The 20,899-nt window shown below is 35.3% G+C and overlaps 2 protein-coding genes and 1 long non-coding RNA gene across 4 annotated transcripts; 2 read left to right on the top strand and 1 right to left on the bottom strand.

Annotated features, from left to right (window-relative positions):
• The first annotated feature begins 1,986 nt into the window (after positions 1-1,986).
• On the top strand, positions 1,987-14,096 carry LOC107023339 (tRNA (guanine(26)-N(2))-dimethyltransferase). Of its 2 annotated transcripts, none has more exons than XM_015224001.2 (6): positions 1,987-2,603; positions 8,840-9,021; positions 9,116-9,183; positions 10,041-10,241; positions 10,402-10,464; positions 13,559-14,096. In XM_015224001.2, exons 1-6 carry the CDS (start codon positions 2,002-2,004, stop codon positions 13,682-13,684), a joined length of 1,242 nt encoding a protein of 413 aa, XP_015079487.1. In that variant the 5' UTR covers positions 1,987-2,001; the 3' UTR covers positions 13,685-14,096. The 2 variants fall into 2 exon arrangements, with proteins under 2 accessions (XP_015079487.1, XP_015079486.1); XM_015224000.2 differs by having other exon boundaries at positions 8,840-9,040; positions 9,116-9,212.
• A 93-nt stretch (positions 14,097-14,189) lies between these two features.
• LOC107023340 (superoxide dismutase [Mn], mitochondrial) lies at positions 14,190-17,100 on the bottom strand. The gene is made up of 6 exons (XM_015224002.2): positions 16,745-17,100; positions 15,879-15,925; positions 15,680-15,805; positions 15,512-15,568; positions 14,886-14,963; positions 14,190-14,499 (listed from the first exon to the last, which is right to left on the bottom strand). The coding sequence occupies exons 1-6, from the start codon at positions 17,028-17,030 to the stop codon at positions 14,407-14,409; spliced, it is 687 nt and encodes a 228-aa protein (XP_015079488.1). The 5' UTR covers positions 17,031-17,100; the 3' UTR covers positions 14,190-14,406.
• Positions 17,101-17,648: 548 nt separating this feature from the next.
• Positions 17,649-20,418, top strand: LOC114077671. Its single transcript, XR_003579027.1, has 5 exons — positions 17,649-17,723; positions 18,159-18,268; positions 19,250-19,318; positions 19,414-19,445; positions 20,159-20,418. It is a non-coding gene; the product is annotated as an uncharacterized LOC114077671 (long non-coding RNA).
• Positions 20,419-20,899: the final 481 nt, after the last annotated feature.

Here is a 20,899-nt window from a genome sequence, read left to right as displayed (position 1 = left end):
TGAATTTGGATACACAGTTTTCAACATATATATGTATCATCTTGGCATCTGTCTATATCCATCAACAGATTTACCCCTGATCATTTTCAATGCACGTTATTTAGCCCGCCATGCTTGTTGGTAAGAAATTTCAACGCCATAGGGTGCCCTGACATCAACAATTATGTCATTTGGAGTATGTTATCTTTTATGATTCTCCAAATTGAAGTTGTCACACCACTAACAAATCCAACAGTAGGTTCTACCTTACTTAATACCCGATTCCTCAATTGACAAATATATTCACTATTAAAGTATTTGATTATGAATATGTCTGTATTTTTCCTAACAGACGCCTTGAATTTTCAACAACAATCATTTGAATAACAAATTAATACGTAGCTACAATTACATCATACATGTTGTTATTTGATCAGGTTTAATGTACCAATACATAAATAAAAACAAGAGAACTGTACAAGATACATTCTTATAAATACTTTTATTTAAATAGTACTGTGCACATATATTAATATATAACGCAATTTAATGAGGACACATTTGATCATATTTAGATACAAATTTGATAACTACTTCAAAATCCACTTATTAACCTTATTTCACATAAAAATCTTAATTGATACTTTAATAGAAGTATCTCAAAATGATACTTTATTGTATACACTGAACACAATAGACATATTAAACTTTTGTCATCTACCATTTTTAATTGATACATTCATAACCAAACGTAAATCAAAACAACTATGATATCTAACACTTATGATTACATGTAACACATACTATTGATGTATCATGATAAACATATTAACAAATAAATATAAAAGTGAAGAACATTATCAGATATTTGTATCACATAACTTTAAAATTGAGGGAAAATGCATAAATATCCCCTCAACCTATGACCGAAATTCTAGGGACACACTTATACTATACTAAGGTCCTATTACCCCCCTGAACTTATGTTATAAATAATTTTCAACCCCTTTTCGGCCTACGTGGCACTAGTTTGTAAAAAATGTTAACACATACTGTGCCCACAAGATAGTGTCATATAGGCTGAAAAAGGGTAAATAATTATTTATAAAATAAGTTTAGGGGGGTAATAGGAACTTAGTATACTATAAGTGTGTCTCTGAGGTTTCAGGCATAGGTTGAGGGGGTACTTGTGCATTTTCCCTATGAAGTTATTCTTTATTTTGTATTTTTTCATTACAACCTTTAGAGTTGCCTTATCCTTGTACAATTGCTTCACTTTCACAACAGAAATATTTGTCTCTAATATATAATTTTTCAACTCCATTCCAGGTATGTAATAGGAATAACCAATTTTTTATTCAGCAATGCTTAGAGTTTTTGCGTCGCTTTTTCCACACTCAACACACACGATTGCACTCATTGTTGCATCGAAGTTTTGTATTTCCTCATCACTTTTATCCGGCATATCAATGCATAAAGGATACATACCGAATCTCACCTCATGTTTCTTAATTTCTATGTACAATTTCACCCCCATATCATTATGAATACACAATGAAGACGAAATACGATTCACGAACGAAATAAGATACACAATATATCGCTTGTATCTAACACCACAATTTCATAATTTAGAATATTCTTAAAAAATCAAAATATTCATTACGAATTTTCATAGGATTGTGTTCCAAATTTTTTTGAATCAAACTTCTATTGTTTGTTCGAAGAACATGGAGAAAGTTTTACAATTTGAAATATGAATTGAAAGTTAAATTTTCTAATTCAGTTAGAATTTTACGAACGACTGATTGATTGAAGAAAAAACGTACGTGTGATTTGTGAACATTAATTATAATTTTTATTTTTAATTTCTTATTTAACGCATTAAACTGATAATTAATAACTTATTTATTAATATATTCCGTGTAATATTATGTATCCAAAAGACGAAAAAAAAAAAGTTACAAATATAAAAGCATATAAGAACCCATAGTTATAGAGTCCAGCTAACCATTTCCCGCCATGTCGTCTCTTTCTGTCATCCTCAAACCTCTATCCATTCCTACATTTATTTCCGATAACCCAAACATCAAAACCTTCATATTCCAACGTAACATTCCACCGCCCTGTAAATCACACTGCCATACCGAAAGGGGCCATCAATTCGATGTCGGCGACACCTTCTTCCGCAGTGAAAGCGCCACCGCCCGTGACCTCGGTGTTCTCTCCGCCGCCCTCTACCGGAATACCACTGGAAGTCTCCGGGTTCTCGACGCCATGTGCGGATGTGGAATTCGTTCTCTTCGATACTTAGCTGAGGCTGAGGCCGATTTCGTGGTGGCGAATGATGCAAATGAAAATACCAGGGATATTATTTTGGGAAATTTGTCTCGGGTCGCAAGTGGTTCTGAAGAAGGAAAAAGATGGGAGGTTAATCATTTGCCTGCCACTAGGTTACTGGCTGAGTGTTACTTGCGAAAAGATTATTTTGACCTTATTGATGTGGATTCTTTCGGTAGCGGTTCCAGTTACTTGCGAGTTGCCTTGGATGCTGTGAAATTGGGTGGCTTGCTATACATTACCTCCACTGATGGGCTTTCTTCTGGTGGTCATAGGCCTCAACAGTTGAGTTCTGCTTAAACTTATTGTTCCTTTGTTATTTTTATTTCTTTAATTTACGTTTTCCCTCTTGAAACTCCGAAAAATGTCCATGTCAAATGTTTATCCGGGTTCAGAAGGGAGAAGTTCGCACCTATGATTGATTGATAAATCTTCATCACACCTGGTTTGATTACTCAGATGCGACTTAGGTAGAACTGCAAAGTAAATGTTCAGGAAACTAATTCAAAACTATACATAATTAGGCACTGATATGACAGAAGTTTTTTGCAGAGGATATTTTCATTGGTAAGGATTTCTTTTGTGTTTGATAAAATCAGCTTGACTCATACTTATCATGTAGAAAATCAGAGACTAGGAATGGGAAAAATTTTCTTGCTTTCTATGCATTCAGCTGTAATGTATGTATGCAGAATACCTAAAGAGAAGAAAACAAAAGTATTCTTATACGTGTATGGAATCTGATTGGCTATCACTACAATCCAATTTTGGACAGCTATGTATTTACTCTTTTGTACAGAATTTGAATAAATCTGTCAAGGGAAGTTTGGATTATTTGTTGCCTCATTTCTGTTTCTACTTGGCCCTTTCCTGTTTGTCCAAATCAGCTCTTCTAAATGAGCTTGGATGGTCAGGATTAAAATTTATATTGCTTGATCCAAAGTTTGTGAAACTTCTCTTGAGCCACTTGAAGTGTAGACTATCTGCGAATCGAACAACTAAGTGTGAAGCTCCATTGCAGCAAGAGCTTGATCAGTTATCTCTTTTTCGATGGTTGTTTGTTGACCTGTATCAACTTTGTCAATTTCAATTCCAACACCCCCCTTCAAGTTGGAGGGGAGTGAAACAAGACCCAACTTGCCGAGAATTGAATGATGAGATGGTCCGATAAAGGTTTAGTGACAAGTCTGCAAGCTGAGAGGAAGAGGGGACGAGTTGAAGAGAAATCAAACCGGAAAGGAATTGTTGCCGAACAAAATGACAATCAATTTTTATATATTTGGTTCGTTCATGAAAAACAGGATTGCGAGCAGTATAGATTGAGGCTAGGCTATCAGAATGAAGTGGAATCAGAACTAAAGGAGTGGCTCCAAGATCCGTGAGTTATCGAGTGAGCCAAGTGATCTCTGAAACAACTCTTCTCATAGACTTATACTCTGCCTCAACAGAGGATAAAGAAACAGATGCTTGCTTCCTTGATTTCCATGAGATTGGGGATCCTCCCAAGCTGATAAAGAATCCGCTGATTGATCTACGAGTATTGGGGGCAAGAACCCCAATCTGCATCTCAAAAAGCAAGTAATTGAATGAAGGATCAGCAGATAGGAAAATTCCTTGGCTTGGATTTGATCTGAGATATCGGAGTACTCTTAATGCATCTGTAAAATGAGGTCCTCTTAGTTGTTGATGTATTGACTTAGATGATGAACCGCGAAAGAGAGATCTGGCCTAGTGTGGATGAGATAAATTCAATTTTTCCAAGGAGTCTCCGATAGGAAGTTGGATCAGTCAACAAATCACAAGTGAAGAAATCCAACTTCGAAGATGGATCGAGTGGAGAAGAGACTAGGGTAAATGATCACAATTGAACTCATTTAAAAGCTCCAGAGTAAACTTTCTTTAACTTACTATTATTCCTGTTGGCTCCCGGAGGATTTCAAGTCCTAGAAAATAGTGTAAATTCCCAAATCTTTAAGCTTATATTCTGAATGCAAGAACTTTTTAGCTGCACTAGTTCTGCTTCATTGTTTCCTGTTAGAATAATATCATCTACATAGAAAGCTAGAATGGAGATATTAGTTCTTCATTTCTTGAAGAAAAGTGAGTAGTCATTGAGTGATGAGCAAAAACCTTTGGAATTTAAAGCTTCTGCGAATTTTGAGTACACCATTGCCTTGATGCTTGTCTAAGTCCATATAAAGACTTCTTGAGTTTGCAAACATGTTGGGAACTAGGTGATTGCATTCCTATTGGAAACTTAATGAAATCTTCCTCATCAATTTTTCCATGTAAAAATGCATTATTGACATCTAGTTGTGAAATATTCCTTCCTTGCTTCACTGCTATAGTCAATAAGCACCTAATAGTTGTCATTTTGACAACCGGTGAATAAGTCTCACTAAAATCAGTACCTTCCTTCTGAATATCTTCTCTAATCACCAATCTTGCTTTTAGCCTCTCCATACTTCCATCAGAATTATGCTTGATTTTGTAAACCCATTTGCATGGAAATGCTTTCCTTCCTTAATTCCACGACTTCCCAAGATTGTTTGAAATATAGTTCAAGACTTGTTGATTTGTTGTGGATAGGCTAGCAAAAGAATAGCTTCTAGGGATAATAGGCCGACTGAAACAAGTATTGGTTAGATCTGTCAAAAGAACTGCATTGCAGACATACTCTTCTAAGTAGGTTGGTTCTAGTGTATTCTGTCTGACTTTCTTTGTGTCACTATGGAAGATGAAATATCTTGCGTCTCATGCAAGGTCACAGAGTCAACTCCTTCTGAGTTCCCTGTATCAACATGTTGTGATTCAATTTCTGTTTTCCAAATGTGATGTATTAGGCACCTCATTTATACTTTCACATTCACGATTTTGAGGTAAAACAGGATCTGATTCAATGTTCGGCAGAAAGTCAGTTTGTGAGATAGAATGATCAGTGGTAAATATACGAGTTGGGAATGAGGTTTGTGAACTTGAGATGGTGGAAAAGGGTAAATATTTTCAGAAACTTGACATTACTGGAAACTATTATCTTTCTAGTATCTGAAACAAGCAATATATATCCCTTTTTTCCCATGAGGATAGCATATGAAGACACATGGAATGGCTCTGGGCTCAAACTTTCCCCCTATTGTGCCCCACACCACTGTACTAGCATAGCATAGACAACTAAAGCTCCTAAGATACGAGTAATTAGGAGGACTTCCAAATAGAACCTCATAGGGAGTTTTGTTTTTAAGGACTTTAGAGGGATATCGATTTATAAGGTATTTAGCAGTTTAGACACACTCTCCCCAATATGGAATAGGCAATTTAGATTGATGAAGTAGTGCCCTCGATACCTCGAGAAGATGCTTGTGTTTTCTCTCCACAACACCATTTTGTTCTTGAGTATGAACACAAATGGTTTGATGAACAATACCTTGTGAAGCAAAAAATTCAGCTGACAGGTTGCTTCCACCCAATTCCAATGCATTGTCGGACCTGATTATCTTAACTTTGACATTGAATTTTCTTTCAACCATCACCGGAAAATACTTTAAGACAGTGGAAGCATTACTTTTTGTTTTGTTTTAGAAGATGAGTCCAAGTTGCTCTATTATAGTCATCCACTATAGTTAAAAAATATTTGTATCCATCATGAGAAAAAGTTTTGTACTTCCCCCAAGAGTCAATATGGATTAGTTCAAAGATCTTCTTAGAACTGATATTACTAGATTGAAAAGGTAACTTGGATTGTCTAGCTAAGGGACATATATTGCAATTAGAATTAAAATGAAGAGGAGAAACAAGAACTGAACAAATATTCTTCATTAATTGAAATGACATATGCCCCAATCTAAGGCGACACAGCCTTACATCAGAAGCATTCTTTACGGTAATTGAAAAAGTGCTTGAAACAGAAAGACATCTAGATTTTTCTTGATTGCACAAATTAACTGATGTGCAGACGGAACTCTTAAGGTACTGGAAACTTGACTCTAGGAGATATAGCCCTGCTCTCGCTTTACCAAATGCTAGAGGCCTCTTCATTGAAGGGCCCTGCAGAAAACAACCAAAAGAGGAAAAAATAAGCAACTTAACTGTTTACACAACTTGTAGACTGAAATGAGGTTATATTTGAAACATGGATGATGGAACAAATTAGACATCTTTCAAATGAGTTTAGTATGTAAAGGGACACTTCCAACTTGAGTAACCTTGACCGTATGAGAATTAGGAAGATCAACAAATACAGGAGTCTTAGAAGTATTGAGTTCTAAGAAGATCTTTGAATCAAAACACATATGTTGAGTAGCACCTGAATCCAATATCCAGGTTCTTTGATTGAAATTAATAACTTTATGAGGTATTTTATTGAAAACCTTACCAGCACAAGTCACTGCATTGGCTGAAGCATCACCAGTTGAACCTTCTGATTGATTCACCCTCACATTCTGAAGCATATGAATCAGTTGTGAATATTGATCCTGGGTGAAATGTTGTCCCCGTCCTCCATTAAAATGTGCTCCATTTTGTCCTTGTGTTCTTTCTATGTAAGCAACATTGCTCTTCACACTTCCCTGGAACCTCTTTGTCTTAGTAAACTTGAAATCACTTGGAAAACCTATTATCTTATAGCATTTATCCACATAATGCCCAGGTTTCTTACAGTGAGAACAAAATAATCGTGGTTTTCTTTCCTTTGGACTCATAATATCCAGATCTTTGACCAAGAGTGTTCTGATTTGTGGCCAAGAAAGAAGCAGAGTTTCCTGGATAGTGTGTGCTCATATACACCTCCCTTTGCTTTTCATCTTGCATTAGGAGTGAGTATGCATGATTCACAGAGGGTAAAGGTGAGAGCATCAATATGTTACTCTTTCCAGCACCATAGACATCATTCAAACCCATAAGAAATTGGATCAATCTCTCATCTTGAATAGACTTGGCCATTTTTCCTTTTCCACCATATTGGCAGTCACATAAGCAATTGATAGAACTGTTCAAAGCATCAAGCTCATCCAGAGACTTTTGATCTTTGTGAAATAGTCAGCAATATCATTTGAACCCTGCACCAAGTCAGTCAACTCCTTTTGCGGGTGATAGAGTTGTGTTTCATTGGACTGGCCAAATCTGTCCTCAAGTTCTTTCCATAGATTCTTGGTTGTCTTGGAGTAGATAACACTGTCAGCTATCTCTTTTGAAAGAGAGTTGAGCATCCATACAGGACCATGTCATTGCATCTGTTCCATAGCTTGAAATCTGGTGATATCGAAGTTGGTTCTTTGTGAGTACCATCAATGAACCCAACCTTATTCTTAGCTGAAAGAGCTATCAAGATTGATCTCCTCCATCCACCATAACCTTTCCCATTAAAGGGTGAGTTAACAAGATCCATTTTTGGAGAATCTGAAGCATGAAGATAGAAAGGATGAGTGTGATCAGTTCTAGAGTTCCAGTGCCTGTAGAGCTAGCAGAAGTGGGATCTGTTGTCACCATTGTTGAACTGAGAGATGGAGAGAAGGGATGAAGAAAAGGGAAAAAGAGGCAACAAAGAGATGAAATTCTCAAGGTTGCTCTGATACCATGTAGAAAATCAGAGACTAAGAATGGGAAAATTTTTCTTGCTTTCTATTCATTCAACTGTAAAGTATATATAGAGAATACCTAAAGAGAAGAAAACAAAAGTATTCCTATACGTGTATGGAATCTGATTGGCTCTCACTACAATCCTATTTTGTACAGCTATGTAGGTACTATTTTGTACATAATTTGAATAAGGCATATACATAAATATGCCCTTTAACTTGGGTTCGAATCATATTTATGCCCTTCAACTTTGGGTGTGCACAAGTAGACACTTAAACTTGTATAAAGTTGAACAAATAGACACACATGTCTTACATGTCATTTTTTGTCCTACGTAGCGTCCTACGTGTACTTTGCCATTTAGGACTCATGTGTATATTTATTTAAAAGTTGGATAGTTAAAGTCTATTTGTGCATTATGAAAGTTGGAGGTCAAAGTTAAAAATTTAAAGCCAAGTTTAGGGTCTAATATATGTATTATGCCTTTGAATAAATCTGTCAAGGGAAATTTTGATTATTTTTTGCCTCGTTTCTGCTTTTACTTGTCCCTTTCCTGTTTGTCCAAATCAGCTCTTCTAAATGAGTTTGGATGGTCAGGATCAAAATTTATATTGCTTGATCCAAAGGTTGTGAAACTTTCATCTCTTGAGCCACTTGAAGTGTAGACTATCTGAGAATCGAACAACTGATTGTGTTTGTTTCTGATTTTCCTTTGATTGTGAAGCTTCATTGCAGCAAGAGCTTGATCAGTCTGATGCCCTGTATCAACTTTGTCAATTTCAATTCCAACATATCAAATTTTGGAAACAAAAGGGAGAACCGTTTTAGGCTCAGTATGGAGTTACTTGTGGACTATAGTGCAATATCTATTTCCAAGTAGTTGTTTAAATTTACTGACTCCTGTCTTTGTGCTGGGATGATCATAAAACTCATTCTTTCTTTGTAGGTCCTTAGCTGCCTATGGAGCATATGTTCGGCCTTTGCCATACTCAAATGAGATAGGTCTCCGGATGCTTATAGGTGGAGCTGTTAGAGAGGCTTCAGTTCTTGGTTATCATGTTGTTCCACTTTTCTCATACTACTCATATCATGGGCCTGTGTTTAGAGTGTTGCTACAAGTCAAGCGTGGAAAGTCTCTGTCTAGCAGGTTTAACTCGGTTGTGGACTTTTCCGGAGTTATTTCATTAGTACTTGGTGATGATGCCTTAGCTTCTCATGACAGGTATTATGGTTTTATCAGCTATTGCAACCGATGTGGGAACACTCGAGGATTTTCCTGGAATGAACTTGGTGAGATCAGCTGCCCTTGTAGTACAAATGTATGCTTTCGTACCTCATAGGATATTGATTTTGGTATTTTGCATCAAGAACTATTTAGGGCGTACTTATCCATCATCAAATTATTTGACATTGACATGTGCAATGCCACTAACTTCCATTCCTAACCCCCTTTTCTAATTGTCATAATATCTTGCATAAGATTTTACTCCGATCATGTCAGTAAATGTATAGTAGCCTGGGGTGGATCCATGTGGAGGGTTGTGGGTTCACATGCACCCATGCTCTCGTCGTTAGATTATTTATAACAATGCTACATCTCTTCAAAATGATTTAAGAATATATATGTGCACACAAGCTCAAAGAACTATGGTGCAATGGTTATTTGGTGCACCTCTACAAGTGAGATCAAGAGTTCGAATCCCATGTCCTACTTGTTTTTTCTGCATGGGGATGGGCATGTCTGGTGTCCCTCTTGTTTTTAATTAACTGCTTTTTCTGTTCTTTTTTTTGTCTGGTTTATTCCTTCTACACGTCTGACACATTGAAATCCTCATTTACCTTTTGTTAGTGTAGTCTTCTTAAAATTGAATCAAATGTCAATATTAAAACTAGTAGCAACAGAGGATGATGCATATAGTCAATAGGTTTAACTGATCCCAACCTTTTTCAATATGGAGTACAGATATATTGTGGAAAGTTACTAAAATGAGTGGTTCAACGGTAAGAACCACAAGGTTGGAACCAACCAGATATAAATCCTTGGATTCGCCCCTGATAGTAACCCTATAAATGAGTGGAATTGTGTGTGGACATAGTCAAACAAAATTATCATCAGGCTCACGCCTAAGCGTGTCACTTCTTTTCAGGTTAAGCGTTCAATTGTAGTTTCAGGACCCCTCTGGACTGGGCCTCTTCACAATGCTCCCCATTTAACAGAAATGATGAGTTTGGCTGATCAGTGGGGATGGTTTGGTGATGAAGAAGGAAAAAACCTAGAAAAGCTATTGAAACAGATGATTGACGAGAGTGACCCCAAACTGCCAGTTGGATACCTCAATGCAGATGAGGTTTTCACTAAACAATTTTTCTTTACTATTATTTCTTATTATCAGAATAATTTACTTAAAATGTTTGGGACCATCAGCAATTTCCATTTTTTTGCATTATTTTAGTTAATGATTGTTTTTACCCTATTCTGAACTTCAATTTATGTTTTATCACTTGCAGATAGCAAGTCGGGCTAAACTTAACTTGCCTCCCCTAAGTGTGATAATGAACAGCCTGCACGAGGTATGTCATTAGTGTAGGTATTACATGGAGAGTTTAATGTTCTTTCTCTTTAATCAAAAGATACTTTTCCATATTGAGCGTAAATATAACGGTTTCATTTATTCCGCAACAGTTAGGTCCCTTTTTTACAATATTTAAGATTTGTAGAAAGATAGTCTGACGCGCTTGACCTTGTAAATTGTAATTGGTGTTAGCCACTACAAAATGTAAAAGAAATATGAAAGAGTCGTTTAGGTAGGTATTGAAATATTTGACCAGTGTCTCTATGGCCTTCTTCAGCTAAAAGAGACCCCTTAGGGTTTGATTTCTAGAGCAGAACACTTTACCAGTCCAAAACAAATTGAACAAAACAGCGGCCGCGGCGAGCAGCTCACCCGCTGACAGAAACACAATCTACTTCCTAAATACCTTTAGTAGAATATAAAAATAGTTACTACCTTTGTTTCAATGAGCTTGTCTTACTTTCTAGTCGGTTTAAAAAAGAATGACTTTTTTTTTTGGACAACTCTTTAATTCTAACATTCAGCATGGCATGTTTAAGACCACAAGATTAAAAGACATTTTGGTACATTCTACTATCTTTAGAATAGGACTAATACATTCAAAAATATTTTTTACTTTCTTAAACTCAAACTCCGTGTCAAGTGAAAACTACACAAACAAATTGACATGAGGAATAAGTAGTAAATATTGAATTTATGAACTTTGATGCATATGAAAGCCTCTTCAAATGATTCAGCACTTTGGTGTGTGTTTTTTTTTTGGCCAAAAACAAATCCAAAACCGGATTCTCCTGAAGCTAAATATCAAAGTTGCTTGTTTCTGAACCCTTACACCACCACATGTTATTCCTCTCTATCCAGATACACCAAAATATAGTTGTTGGGATCATTTTCCAGATCGTTTTATGGCCTAATCAACTCTCCAATAAAACCAGCACTCATAATTTCCTTGTTTATTTGTACATACATTTTAATATTAGACTAAAATTTGTTGATGGAAATGAAATTCATTCAATGAACGTATTAACATGTTAGGCCAGACAACAACATGTAAAGCTAGGAAAGAAAACTTTGAATAGTTTTGAAGTTTAACCAGCCTTAGATGAGCATAATGATGTTTTCCCACCAAATATTAGGGAAAATGCTTGTTTATGAAAGTATTTAATACCAAGTTTATAGTTTCATGGAACTTAAAGGGCGTGTTTGGTGTTTTCTTGAAAAATAAGTGGGTGTCTTACTTATTTTCTAGTGTTTGGTAAATAAGCAAAAAAATATATTGTCCCAAGAGCATTTATATGTAATCCAGCAAAACACTATGGACGGAGGGGGGGTGGAGGCGCTCAAGTGTGGTGGGATGAGACAATAGACTTGGAATGCCACTTATGGAACTTGTTTTCTCTACTTCCATTATGGAATTCGTTTTCCTCATTTGTTAAAGAACTTGTTTTCCTAGAGAAAATATTATCCAAAACATTTTGACCGACCAAACATGAAAAAATTGGAAGACATTTTCCAGAAGATGTTTCCTCCATACCAAGCTCATCTCCTATACATTAGCTAGATGTTTTGGACTTCAGATAGCAATTTGTTTTTTTTATGGAGTAACCTATAATCCCTGTTAATAGTACCGCTAATGTTTTGGACATCGTAGTTCCCTGGTCTCAAGTACATTTCACTCATGTATTGGTAGCTAGCTACCACATCTCATTTGTACTTGTTGCATTTGGTTGATGCCTTGTACATGAAATTATTTTACTACATTAAAAAAAAACCAGGAAAAATAACTTCTGTATTTATATGCAATTTTCAATAATGATAATGCGTGGAGCATTATAGAACCCATGGACTATTTGTGATCGAGGTTTGATTATCTTAATGTGATGTAGGTTGATTACAACCTTGAATTGACATATGTTTACTTGAGTAAGTGCCTCCAAGAGTATATAGTGTTTGCTGCAGCTTGCTTTGAGATTCTACAGATCTTTTCAATTAGTTATGAACTTCTTCAATAAATTCAAATAACTAAAATACGAGAACATTAAATTGAACTATTTTGAATTTGAATTCCTAATGCACAGCTGACATTTAAAGCTTAGTCATGAAGTATTTGAAGTACAAGAAATATTTGTTTTTAAAAGTTTTCCTCTTAATAATAAACTCAACTATAATTTGTGGCACCACTTCAGAATAATTACACCCTTTATAATAAGTTAATATGTTATTTGTATTTTCTGAAAATGGTAACATCATATACAAATCAACTTATCAATCACAATTTATTTGTTGCATCTCAATATGCTAAATCATATTTAATATAATTCTGTGAAATGCTTATACATACAAAAATGTTAGTCTATTTTAAATAACGTGAACATAAAAAAGTTTATGTTAAATAACATATGACTACTTTTTTAATTTAAACTCAATGTTTTTAAACTTCAATAGGAACTTATATTTAGAGTAAAATAGGCATCGTGTTCAATGGCCTTAACACACAATCTGTAGGAGTAAACTGCCATATAATCATTTAGGTGGGTTGAACGGGTTGTGCAGGACGTCTTTTATTCAGGCTTTGGGAGCAAAGATGTTTTTAGCTCACAAGTAAATGAAGTTTTTGCATGGGTTCTCTCCCTCAGGGTGATTTTATGCCAATATCCCTGTTCTGTTCCAAGTGTATCTGTGAATAAACCTCCATTATTATTATTATGCTAATATTATCTTATTTACTGTTTTTGTTTCTGTTACTAGTTATCTTCACTATTTTTGCCGTCAGTACTTTTCTTTCTTTAATATTTTCATCTTTACACTTGCATTTCTTTCAAAACCTGCTTCTGGAAAATGATTTCTCAAGTCGACGGCCTTTTAGAAAAGCCTCTCTACCCACAAAACCTCTCCTAACCTCATTTGTGGAACTATACTGGGGATGTTGTTGTTGTGTTTTCTTATTCATGTACCAAACATTGCTGATGGAGCAGTTGCATTGTTGCATCAGTGAACTTTAAGCATTATCTCCTTGGCATCTGCGCCCTTAGATTTATTACTTGTTACAAGCGTTAGACATAAGATTAACATCATCAAGGGTTTTATTGCAGGGAGGTTATGCTGTTAGCAGATCCCATATTGCCCCAAATGCGATTAAAACAGACTGCCCCATGGTTGAATGTGTGAAGATTGTGAAGCATCTCCAACAGGCTGCTGAAATGAGCTCGTGCCATTAATGTTCGTTCGATGAAGGGGAGTCATTACTGTTGCAAAAGGCTTTAAAAAAATCAGTGATTTCAAGTTGTGCATGCACCTGCTTCCACGGGAGCAATTCAGAAATTTGGTGGTTGCTGATCCACCCCTAGTTTTGGTTTAACTAGGCAGAGTTATGCTAAATTTAGCGTATCATGTTTTTGACCCCAGCTTGGGTGTATAAAGAAATATGTAACACTTCTTAGATGAAAGTTGAGAACGTATTTAGCTATCTTGTTGGGGGGAAAAAATTATGAGTATTGGAAAAAAAAAATAGGTGTGTTGTTGCTCATGTAGTTTTGTAAAGTAGATCCATTTAGAATCAGCTGCAATTAACAGAATTACATCAGGATCAATTAGGTCAGCTATGTAGTATAGCTGCTCCATTTAACATTACCACCTTGGAACTAAAGGTTGCAATAATATGGAGTGCGGTGATAGTAGTATACAGATTTATTCTGAATATCAACACAGGAGAGACACAGATGCTCAGTAAAATCAGCTACGAACTTCAACAACCTGTTACTATATTTGGATGAACTGGATGTCCAAGAAACTGAGTCACAACTCACAAGATAAAAAGTAGTTTTATTCGGGATCCATACATCGATTACATCAACCAGCAACTAAAACTTGAGAAAAATAGGATGCTCGTGTCACTCAGCTATTATTTCCCGTCATAAGCTTTTACAAACATGGTCCCTGTTCAGGGGCACTCATTTTCGTAAACATCATTGGCATATTTCCAGTTGATAACTTTCCATATATTCTTCAGGTAATCTGGTCTTACATTTTTGTACTGCATTACAAAAAAGCAAAGCAAATCAGTCAAGTTCAATAATAATTCTAATATTTGGATAAAAAAATACCAACTTAATAAAAATGGCTTTTGAAAACATCTCTGTCCATAAACTATGACATAAGACAAGAAGCTCTTCAATAAATTCATGCATAGAAGCTCATTCACCCTACTTATTGAACCTTTTTTTCAGTTCTATGCAACATACAAAGGTCAAAAGCATACAGTTAATTCCACCAACAAGCAAAGAGAATCCTGGCTTGCAAGAAGTAGCAACGTCAATCATGCTTCGGAAGAAAAACATTGGTAGTATCACGAATATTATCACAACATTGTAGACACATGATATTTGGGTACTAAAGACTGAAACAGAATAATCAAATCACCTGCAAGTAGTATGCGTGTTCCCAAACGTCTATACCCAGAAGAGGTACCAAATTTGCTCCTTTAGAAACCAAAGGGTCCTGCACGAACAAAATAATCCCAAAAATGAGCCCTATCATAATTCATAAGACAACCGGACAAGCAACTATTGCGAAAGCATATGCCAACATTCTTATGCAATCCCCTATATAAAAAGGATTGTCAAAAAAGACAAAAATAAGACCCATCTACAGTTAAAGCCCGGACAGTATGATGTAGACTGCAGAATGCTGACAGACCAAGGAGGTGGGGAAATGCAAATAATCCTAAAGGACCGGTTAGAGAAGTTCATTAACCAAAGAGGAAAACTCAGAGTTTCAGACCGTGCAAAGACAGCATCAATTAACATAAAAAATACATCTATCAATTATGGCAGCTAATAATAAATGGAAGTCAGATTATTTAGTCTACAGCTCTAAGACTTGTAAGCAATCAAGAATTTAGCAGTCTTATGTATTTCGTTTTCACACTTTCTTGGATAATATTAACCTCTAAGTCAAGGAAACACAGTGGAGCCATCAACTTCACTTGTTGAAGATGATGCTCAGCTATCTATTAATTTAGGATAAACAGAACATGCATCAATCACCTGATTTGCAGTGGTTTCAACCACCAGGCGCTTAAGCTCTTTGTCCACACCAAGCCACTGCAAACATATATTCAAGCTCAATAAATAAATAAAAGGTACAATCCAAAGCTTGATTTGCAGCAACATAAGCTGACCAACAAAAACCCAAGAAAAGGAAGCGAGACCTACCACCCAGCCAGAGCCCTGTAAAGCAGCACCTTCTGCGTTCATCTTTTTTACTAAAGCTTCCAGTGAACCAAAGTTAGTGTCAATAGCCCAGCCAAGAGAACCCTTTGGAGGCTCACCACCACCTTCCTGCAATATGATTAAGCAGTTATGTTATTCCCCCTCAAAGCAGAAGAATCAAGTAATGAGGGAGTAAGCTTACGCTGACAGGGGCAAGGTTATTCCAGAAAATTGAGTGATTAATATGACCTGTGTGAAAAGTTGAAAAAATAAAATCGTCAATTTGGATATAAGAACGATTACTCATGAAATCAACACAAACAATTCGTTCACAACTGGTTGTTTGGCCACATCAATGGATTTCAGGCATGGATGCAAATCAAGTGCAACTTGTTAAAGAAATGAACCTTGGGCCTAATTCACTCCAAAAACTAGCTCAGGAGGTGAATTGCCCAAGTCATATAGTCCCCCATCCCCTAGCCAATGTGGGAGACTCAGCACAAGTTGCAAGAGGAAGTGCAGAATCAACATACTTCTGGGATGATAATCAGCATATTAGTTTGTGACAATCTGAGGTTTATCTTTTGGACCACCAAAGTTGTAACTAATTACTGTATATCTACGGATTTCTCATCATCCAGAAAAGCAAAAAGACCATTTCAGCAGTCAACTGACATCATTACCACAACCAGAACTTGTATTTCGAAAAATATCAGCCATCGGCCATGATGATTCATTTAATCAGACCTCAAGAGGGTCCAAAATTGGACTCCTCCTAATTTCTTCTCATTGAACTGAGATAATTAATTCCACCGAGAGAAATACACCATTAAATTTAAAGAACCACCTAGTTCGTTTTAATACTAGGAAGATCAATCTCTCAAATCCAGTTCAATTCAAATCCAATTAATCTCAAACAAATGCAATAACACAATCAACAAATCAAATTCAACAAACCATAGCAACGGACAAAGTGTAAAAATGCGAAGTGTCTAGAACCTCCTCAAATAAATTCAAATCAATGAATTATTCAGTAAAAAACAAAACGAGAGAGAGAAATGGAGATACCTCCGCCGTTAAATTTGAGGGCACTATGCAATTTGGCGACGGTAGGAGCATCTCCTTTGGTGATGGCATCATGGAGCTGTTCAAGGGCCTTATTGTAATTAGTGATGTAAGTCTGATGATGCTTCTGGTGGTGGAGCTGCATTATATCACCGCTAATTGCCGGCTCCAGTGCGCCATAGTCGTATGGGAGATCGGGGAGCGAAAAGGTTTGAACGCCACGAAGTTGTTGGCGGAACCCTAGCCCTGCCGCTAGGGTCCGTCTGCTCGCTAAAGTCCGAAGAGCCATTTTCGATTATTTTTAATTTCTAAATGCTTCTAGTAGAGAGGTCTGGTGGAAATGATTCTGCCAGCAGGTCGTTTTATACATGAGGGTGGAGAAGTGGAGATAGCTTATGGAGCTCACGACACCTGTAATCCTGATTAAGAAAGTTCGGTGCACAAAATATTTTTAATCATATAGGACTTGGAAAAGCCTCGCATTTTAAACAATATGATATAAATTGAAAATATTATTCTCTTTATCCTGGCTGATGTGACATGTTTTTTTTTAGAGTCGAATAATTTAGGTTTGATCAAGAATTTGTTTGTGGAATTTTTTAAATTTTTTAAAATAAAATTTATTTATTTATAGATTACGTAAAAATAATTATAAGTTATGATTATTGATAATTCAAAATATTTAAAAAATATATGAGAAATTTACGGTCATATAAATTTGTTTAAATCTTAAAATTCGAAACATGTCACATAAATTTAGACAGAGGGATTAATAATTACTTTTATGATTTTAATTCCTGAATTACTCTTACATTAGAAAAGGCATGTTCAACATGCCTGTTTCATAGGTCCGAGGGTATTTTAGTCTTTTTAGTACTCTATTTTGGCTATGTGTCCTGTTGTTGTGCTTTCAGTGTACACATCACTGCGGACTACGGTCTATGCATACCAAAAGTTCTTCTTTCTCCAGCTTTCTGTTGAGGTAAGCTTCTTCATATTGTTTCTTTGGCTTTTTTGTGATCTTCTTTGTTTTCCTCAAAATTGATGATTTTTTCTTCTTTTTCAGTTGGTTTAAGTGTTGATGTTCAATTTTTGTTATGTGGTTGTGTTTTTTCTGTTCCGTTACTGACTTTGCTTTGTTTATTACATGCAAAAGTTAAAGTCTGTCTTCATCATAATTTTTTTAAATTTTATATGTTCTTAGATGGTTCTTTGTCGAAATTAACTTTTTGGATTCCTTAATTCTAGTTGTTTTTCCCATCATACTTCTTCTGGACTTCCTCTGTTTGTATATTTTGGTTTTCCATTGGAATTAACTTTTTGGGTTTCTTCATTTTAATTGTATACTGTTGTGGGTTTCGCTTCGAGTTTTTTTTACATCATTGCATTAACTTTTTCAAATTATTTTCATTTACAGTGTGAAAATTTAAAGATCTGCAACTACTTATGCCAGAATTTGAACTATCGATGTGTATTCTTAGCAAATTCAAGGATCTGGAACTACTTATACCAGAATTTGAACTACGGGTATGTTCGTTGATGGTTTCTTACGCCCTTTATTCCGACTTTGCTCTTTGTCCTACATTAGATACCTCTATGAGCTTTCTTGCTATTATTAAGGATATTTTGGACTTTCTATTTTCAACAAGGTGTTTAACTTGTTCCTACTCTAAAATGAATGTGTTAAAGGAAACTTAGACAGAATAAGAGGTTAGACGTATCTTCTCTTAGAAACACCCCTAAAAATTCAAGTTAGTGAGACTGACAATACTATCTTTGATTTGTAATCAGTTGACTTTATTAGTGAATCGTAAATTTGTGATTAATAAGATTTGTAAATCAATTGTTCCAAGTAAAGTATAAAGAAACAATTGATATGCTACCAAACTTTGAACCATGAACTCCTCAAGCCATGTGTTGTGAAATATTGTTTTTGAAATTTTTGTACATTGAAGTGTTTGTAACAGATGTAGGATGTGGACATGCTTTCTTCTCTTTATTTTTCTAGGGAAGTTGAGGCAGAATCTGAGTGTGAGCAAAAGCCTAATACAGATTTGAAAACTTTTCATTTATTCATCATGTAGACTATTTGGTTAAAAAGAAATAAGAGATCTTTTATTAAATGTAACTAAATCTGTTAGAACAATATCTAGGAAAAGAAGCTAAAATAGAATACAATGGACTACCAACTAAAAGGTTACACCGTATAGAATTAACATCATCCTCTAAATAAATCAAAGTTACATAAGTTAGGAATTCCCTCTCCCAGCGCCCAAATGTGAGTCTAAACCTCTGTCTCCTGCAATTTTATCTAATATTTTAGTGTTTGTCCGCCTAAAAAATAATGAAATCCGCATATTTGGATAGACTATAAAGGTTAATTGGGCGTATGTCAGTGCTTAAAGAGAGGACACATCAAGTGTATATCTTTTCTCACCTCCATTTTAGACCATCTCAATTTTTTACATTATCTTTTCAAAAACTAAAACTGTTTCTTCTCATTTGCAGATCATTTTAACATATTTGTGGGTCATCCTAGTCCAAAGCTTACAACTTTTCAGTATACACTGGCTTCTTGTACGTTCTATTCTCTGTTTATTTTGTACTATACACGTTCTCCTGGCATTCATATTTTCAAAAATGGATGATTGTACTTGATGTTTCTCTTACAGAGATGCTAGGGTGATGTGGGATCAGAAAACAGGTCAGTCTAGGAGATTTGAATTTGTTTCCTTTCGTAATCAGCAGGTATTAAGCTAGCTGAATATTATCTTCTGAACTTCCACTAGGATTGCAAATAAATAAAACTGACACTAATCCTCTGTAAAGAAAGGGCATTATTAATATCACATAATGGAATATAAAAATCTCAACTTTATATGACAAGTACCCAATATTATACTTTCTAAACAAGAAGGGTGGCCTTAATCCTTATTAACGTGTGAGATTTGGGTTATCTACCACACCCACTTTGTTTCTTGGCTGAAACTTTTCTATGGAGTAGTAGAATATTTTTGAGTGGGGTCAGGTAAAGGGTAAGGATGAAGGCCAGTAAGGTGCAGAGCAAGAAGGTGGGGTGAGTGAATGAATGTGCTGTTATAGTTGGTCAAATAACTTGTGACAAAGTTTATAACTTCTACTATTTGATTGAGTAAATTGTTTTAATTACAAGTGACTTTTATCAGTCTTTATTGCTACGCTACTATAGTAGAAATGGCTTATTTTAACATGTGTGCTTCTTACCATTTTAAAACATTTAAAGGCTAAATTGATCATTACATACAATATCATACACAGGTGGCATAAGATGCATATAGAATATCAAACGTGTGTTGTGCATATTCCTCCATCTGTCAACATTGCATCCTCTATATATGAGATCATATCTCCTTCAATAATCCACAATTTTTCTTACAGATTTCTAATTGCACGTCTACAATGGTTCAGCAACTTACTATAGATGACTTGAATGGTAAGATCAAATGTTGGTCGATATCTTATTTCTCCATTATATTTGTATGCTCTCTTTACAATCTCAATAAATTAAGACCATGGTGTTTGTAGTGAATTTTACTTACCATTCATATACCATTGGAAAAATGCAGTTTTGCCTGTTTATATTCCTTACGTTTGTTCAATGGTGGACCTATATATGAATTAGAAAATTGTGGTTGTGACTATTTATATTTCTTAAGTTGGTTGATGGTATACCTATATGTGCAATGATAGTGAGTGAAGTTGTTAAAAAGACCCAAGGTAATCCTAAAAGTAATCTGGAATGAAGTCAAGAAGGGCCTAAAGTTTTTCAGGGATCCATGTAGACTTAGCGAGAGATAGAATACAATGGAAGAAAAAAAATCTATATAGGAGATATCTATTACACCCTTTGTCTCAATTCCCAATTTATGCGATACTCTTTCATTTTTAGTCGGTCACAAAAAGAATGATACGTTCCTATATTTAGTAGCAATTTGACTTTAATATATTTATTTTAACCTTTAAATGAAATAATCTATAACCTAACAATCGATGATTTATTTAGCAAATAAATTTCGAAAGTCTTCTTTTCTTTTTTACTAATTCTGATCATTTTGACAAACTAAATTTGACAAACTAAATGTGGAAGTTATCCTAATCGATTGAATGAAGATGTAAAAA

The sequence above is a fragment of the Solanum pennellii genome, chromosome 6 (genome assembly GCF_001406875.1).
Source record: "Solanum pennellii chromosome 6, SPENNV200".
Lineage (NCBI taxonomy): Eukaryota > Viridiplantae > Streptophyta > Magnoliopsida > Solanales > Solanaceae > Solanum > Solanum pennellii.
This window is presented reverse-complemented; position numbering and strand designations above follow the sequence as displayed.

Bases quoted from the DNA above. Each gene is read 5' to 3' on its own strand.
- LOC107023340 (XM_015224002.2), bottom strand. From the start codon at position 17,030: ATGGCTCTTCGGACTTTAGCGAGCAGACGGACCCTAGCGGCAGGGCTA. The intron at 15,806-15,878 runs GTAAGCTTACTC...ATCATATTGCAG, and splicing joins ATAACCTTGCCCCTGTCAGC to GAAGGTGGTGGTGAGCCTCC. The intron at 14,964-15,511 runs GTGATTGATGCA...TTGTTCGTGCAG, and splicing joins TTGAAACCACTGCAAATCAG to GACCCTTTGGTTTCTAAAGG.
- LOC107023339 (XM_015224000.2), top strand. From the start codon at position 2,002: ATGTCGTCTCTTTCTGTCATCCTCAAACCTCTATCCATTCCTACATTT. The intron at 9,041-9,115 runs GTTTAACTCGGT...TTCTCATGACAG, and splicing joins GGAAAGTCTCTGTCTAGCAG to GTATTATGGTTTTATCAGCT. The intron at 10,242-10,401 runs GTTTTCACTAAA...TATCACTTGCAG, and splicing joins GATACCTCAATGCAGATGAG to ATAGCAAGTCGGGCTAAACT.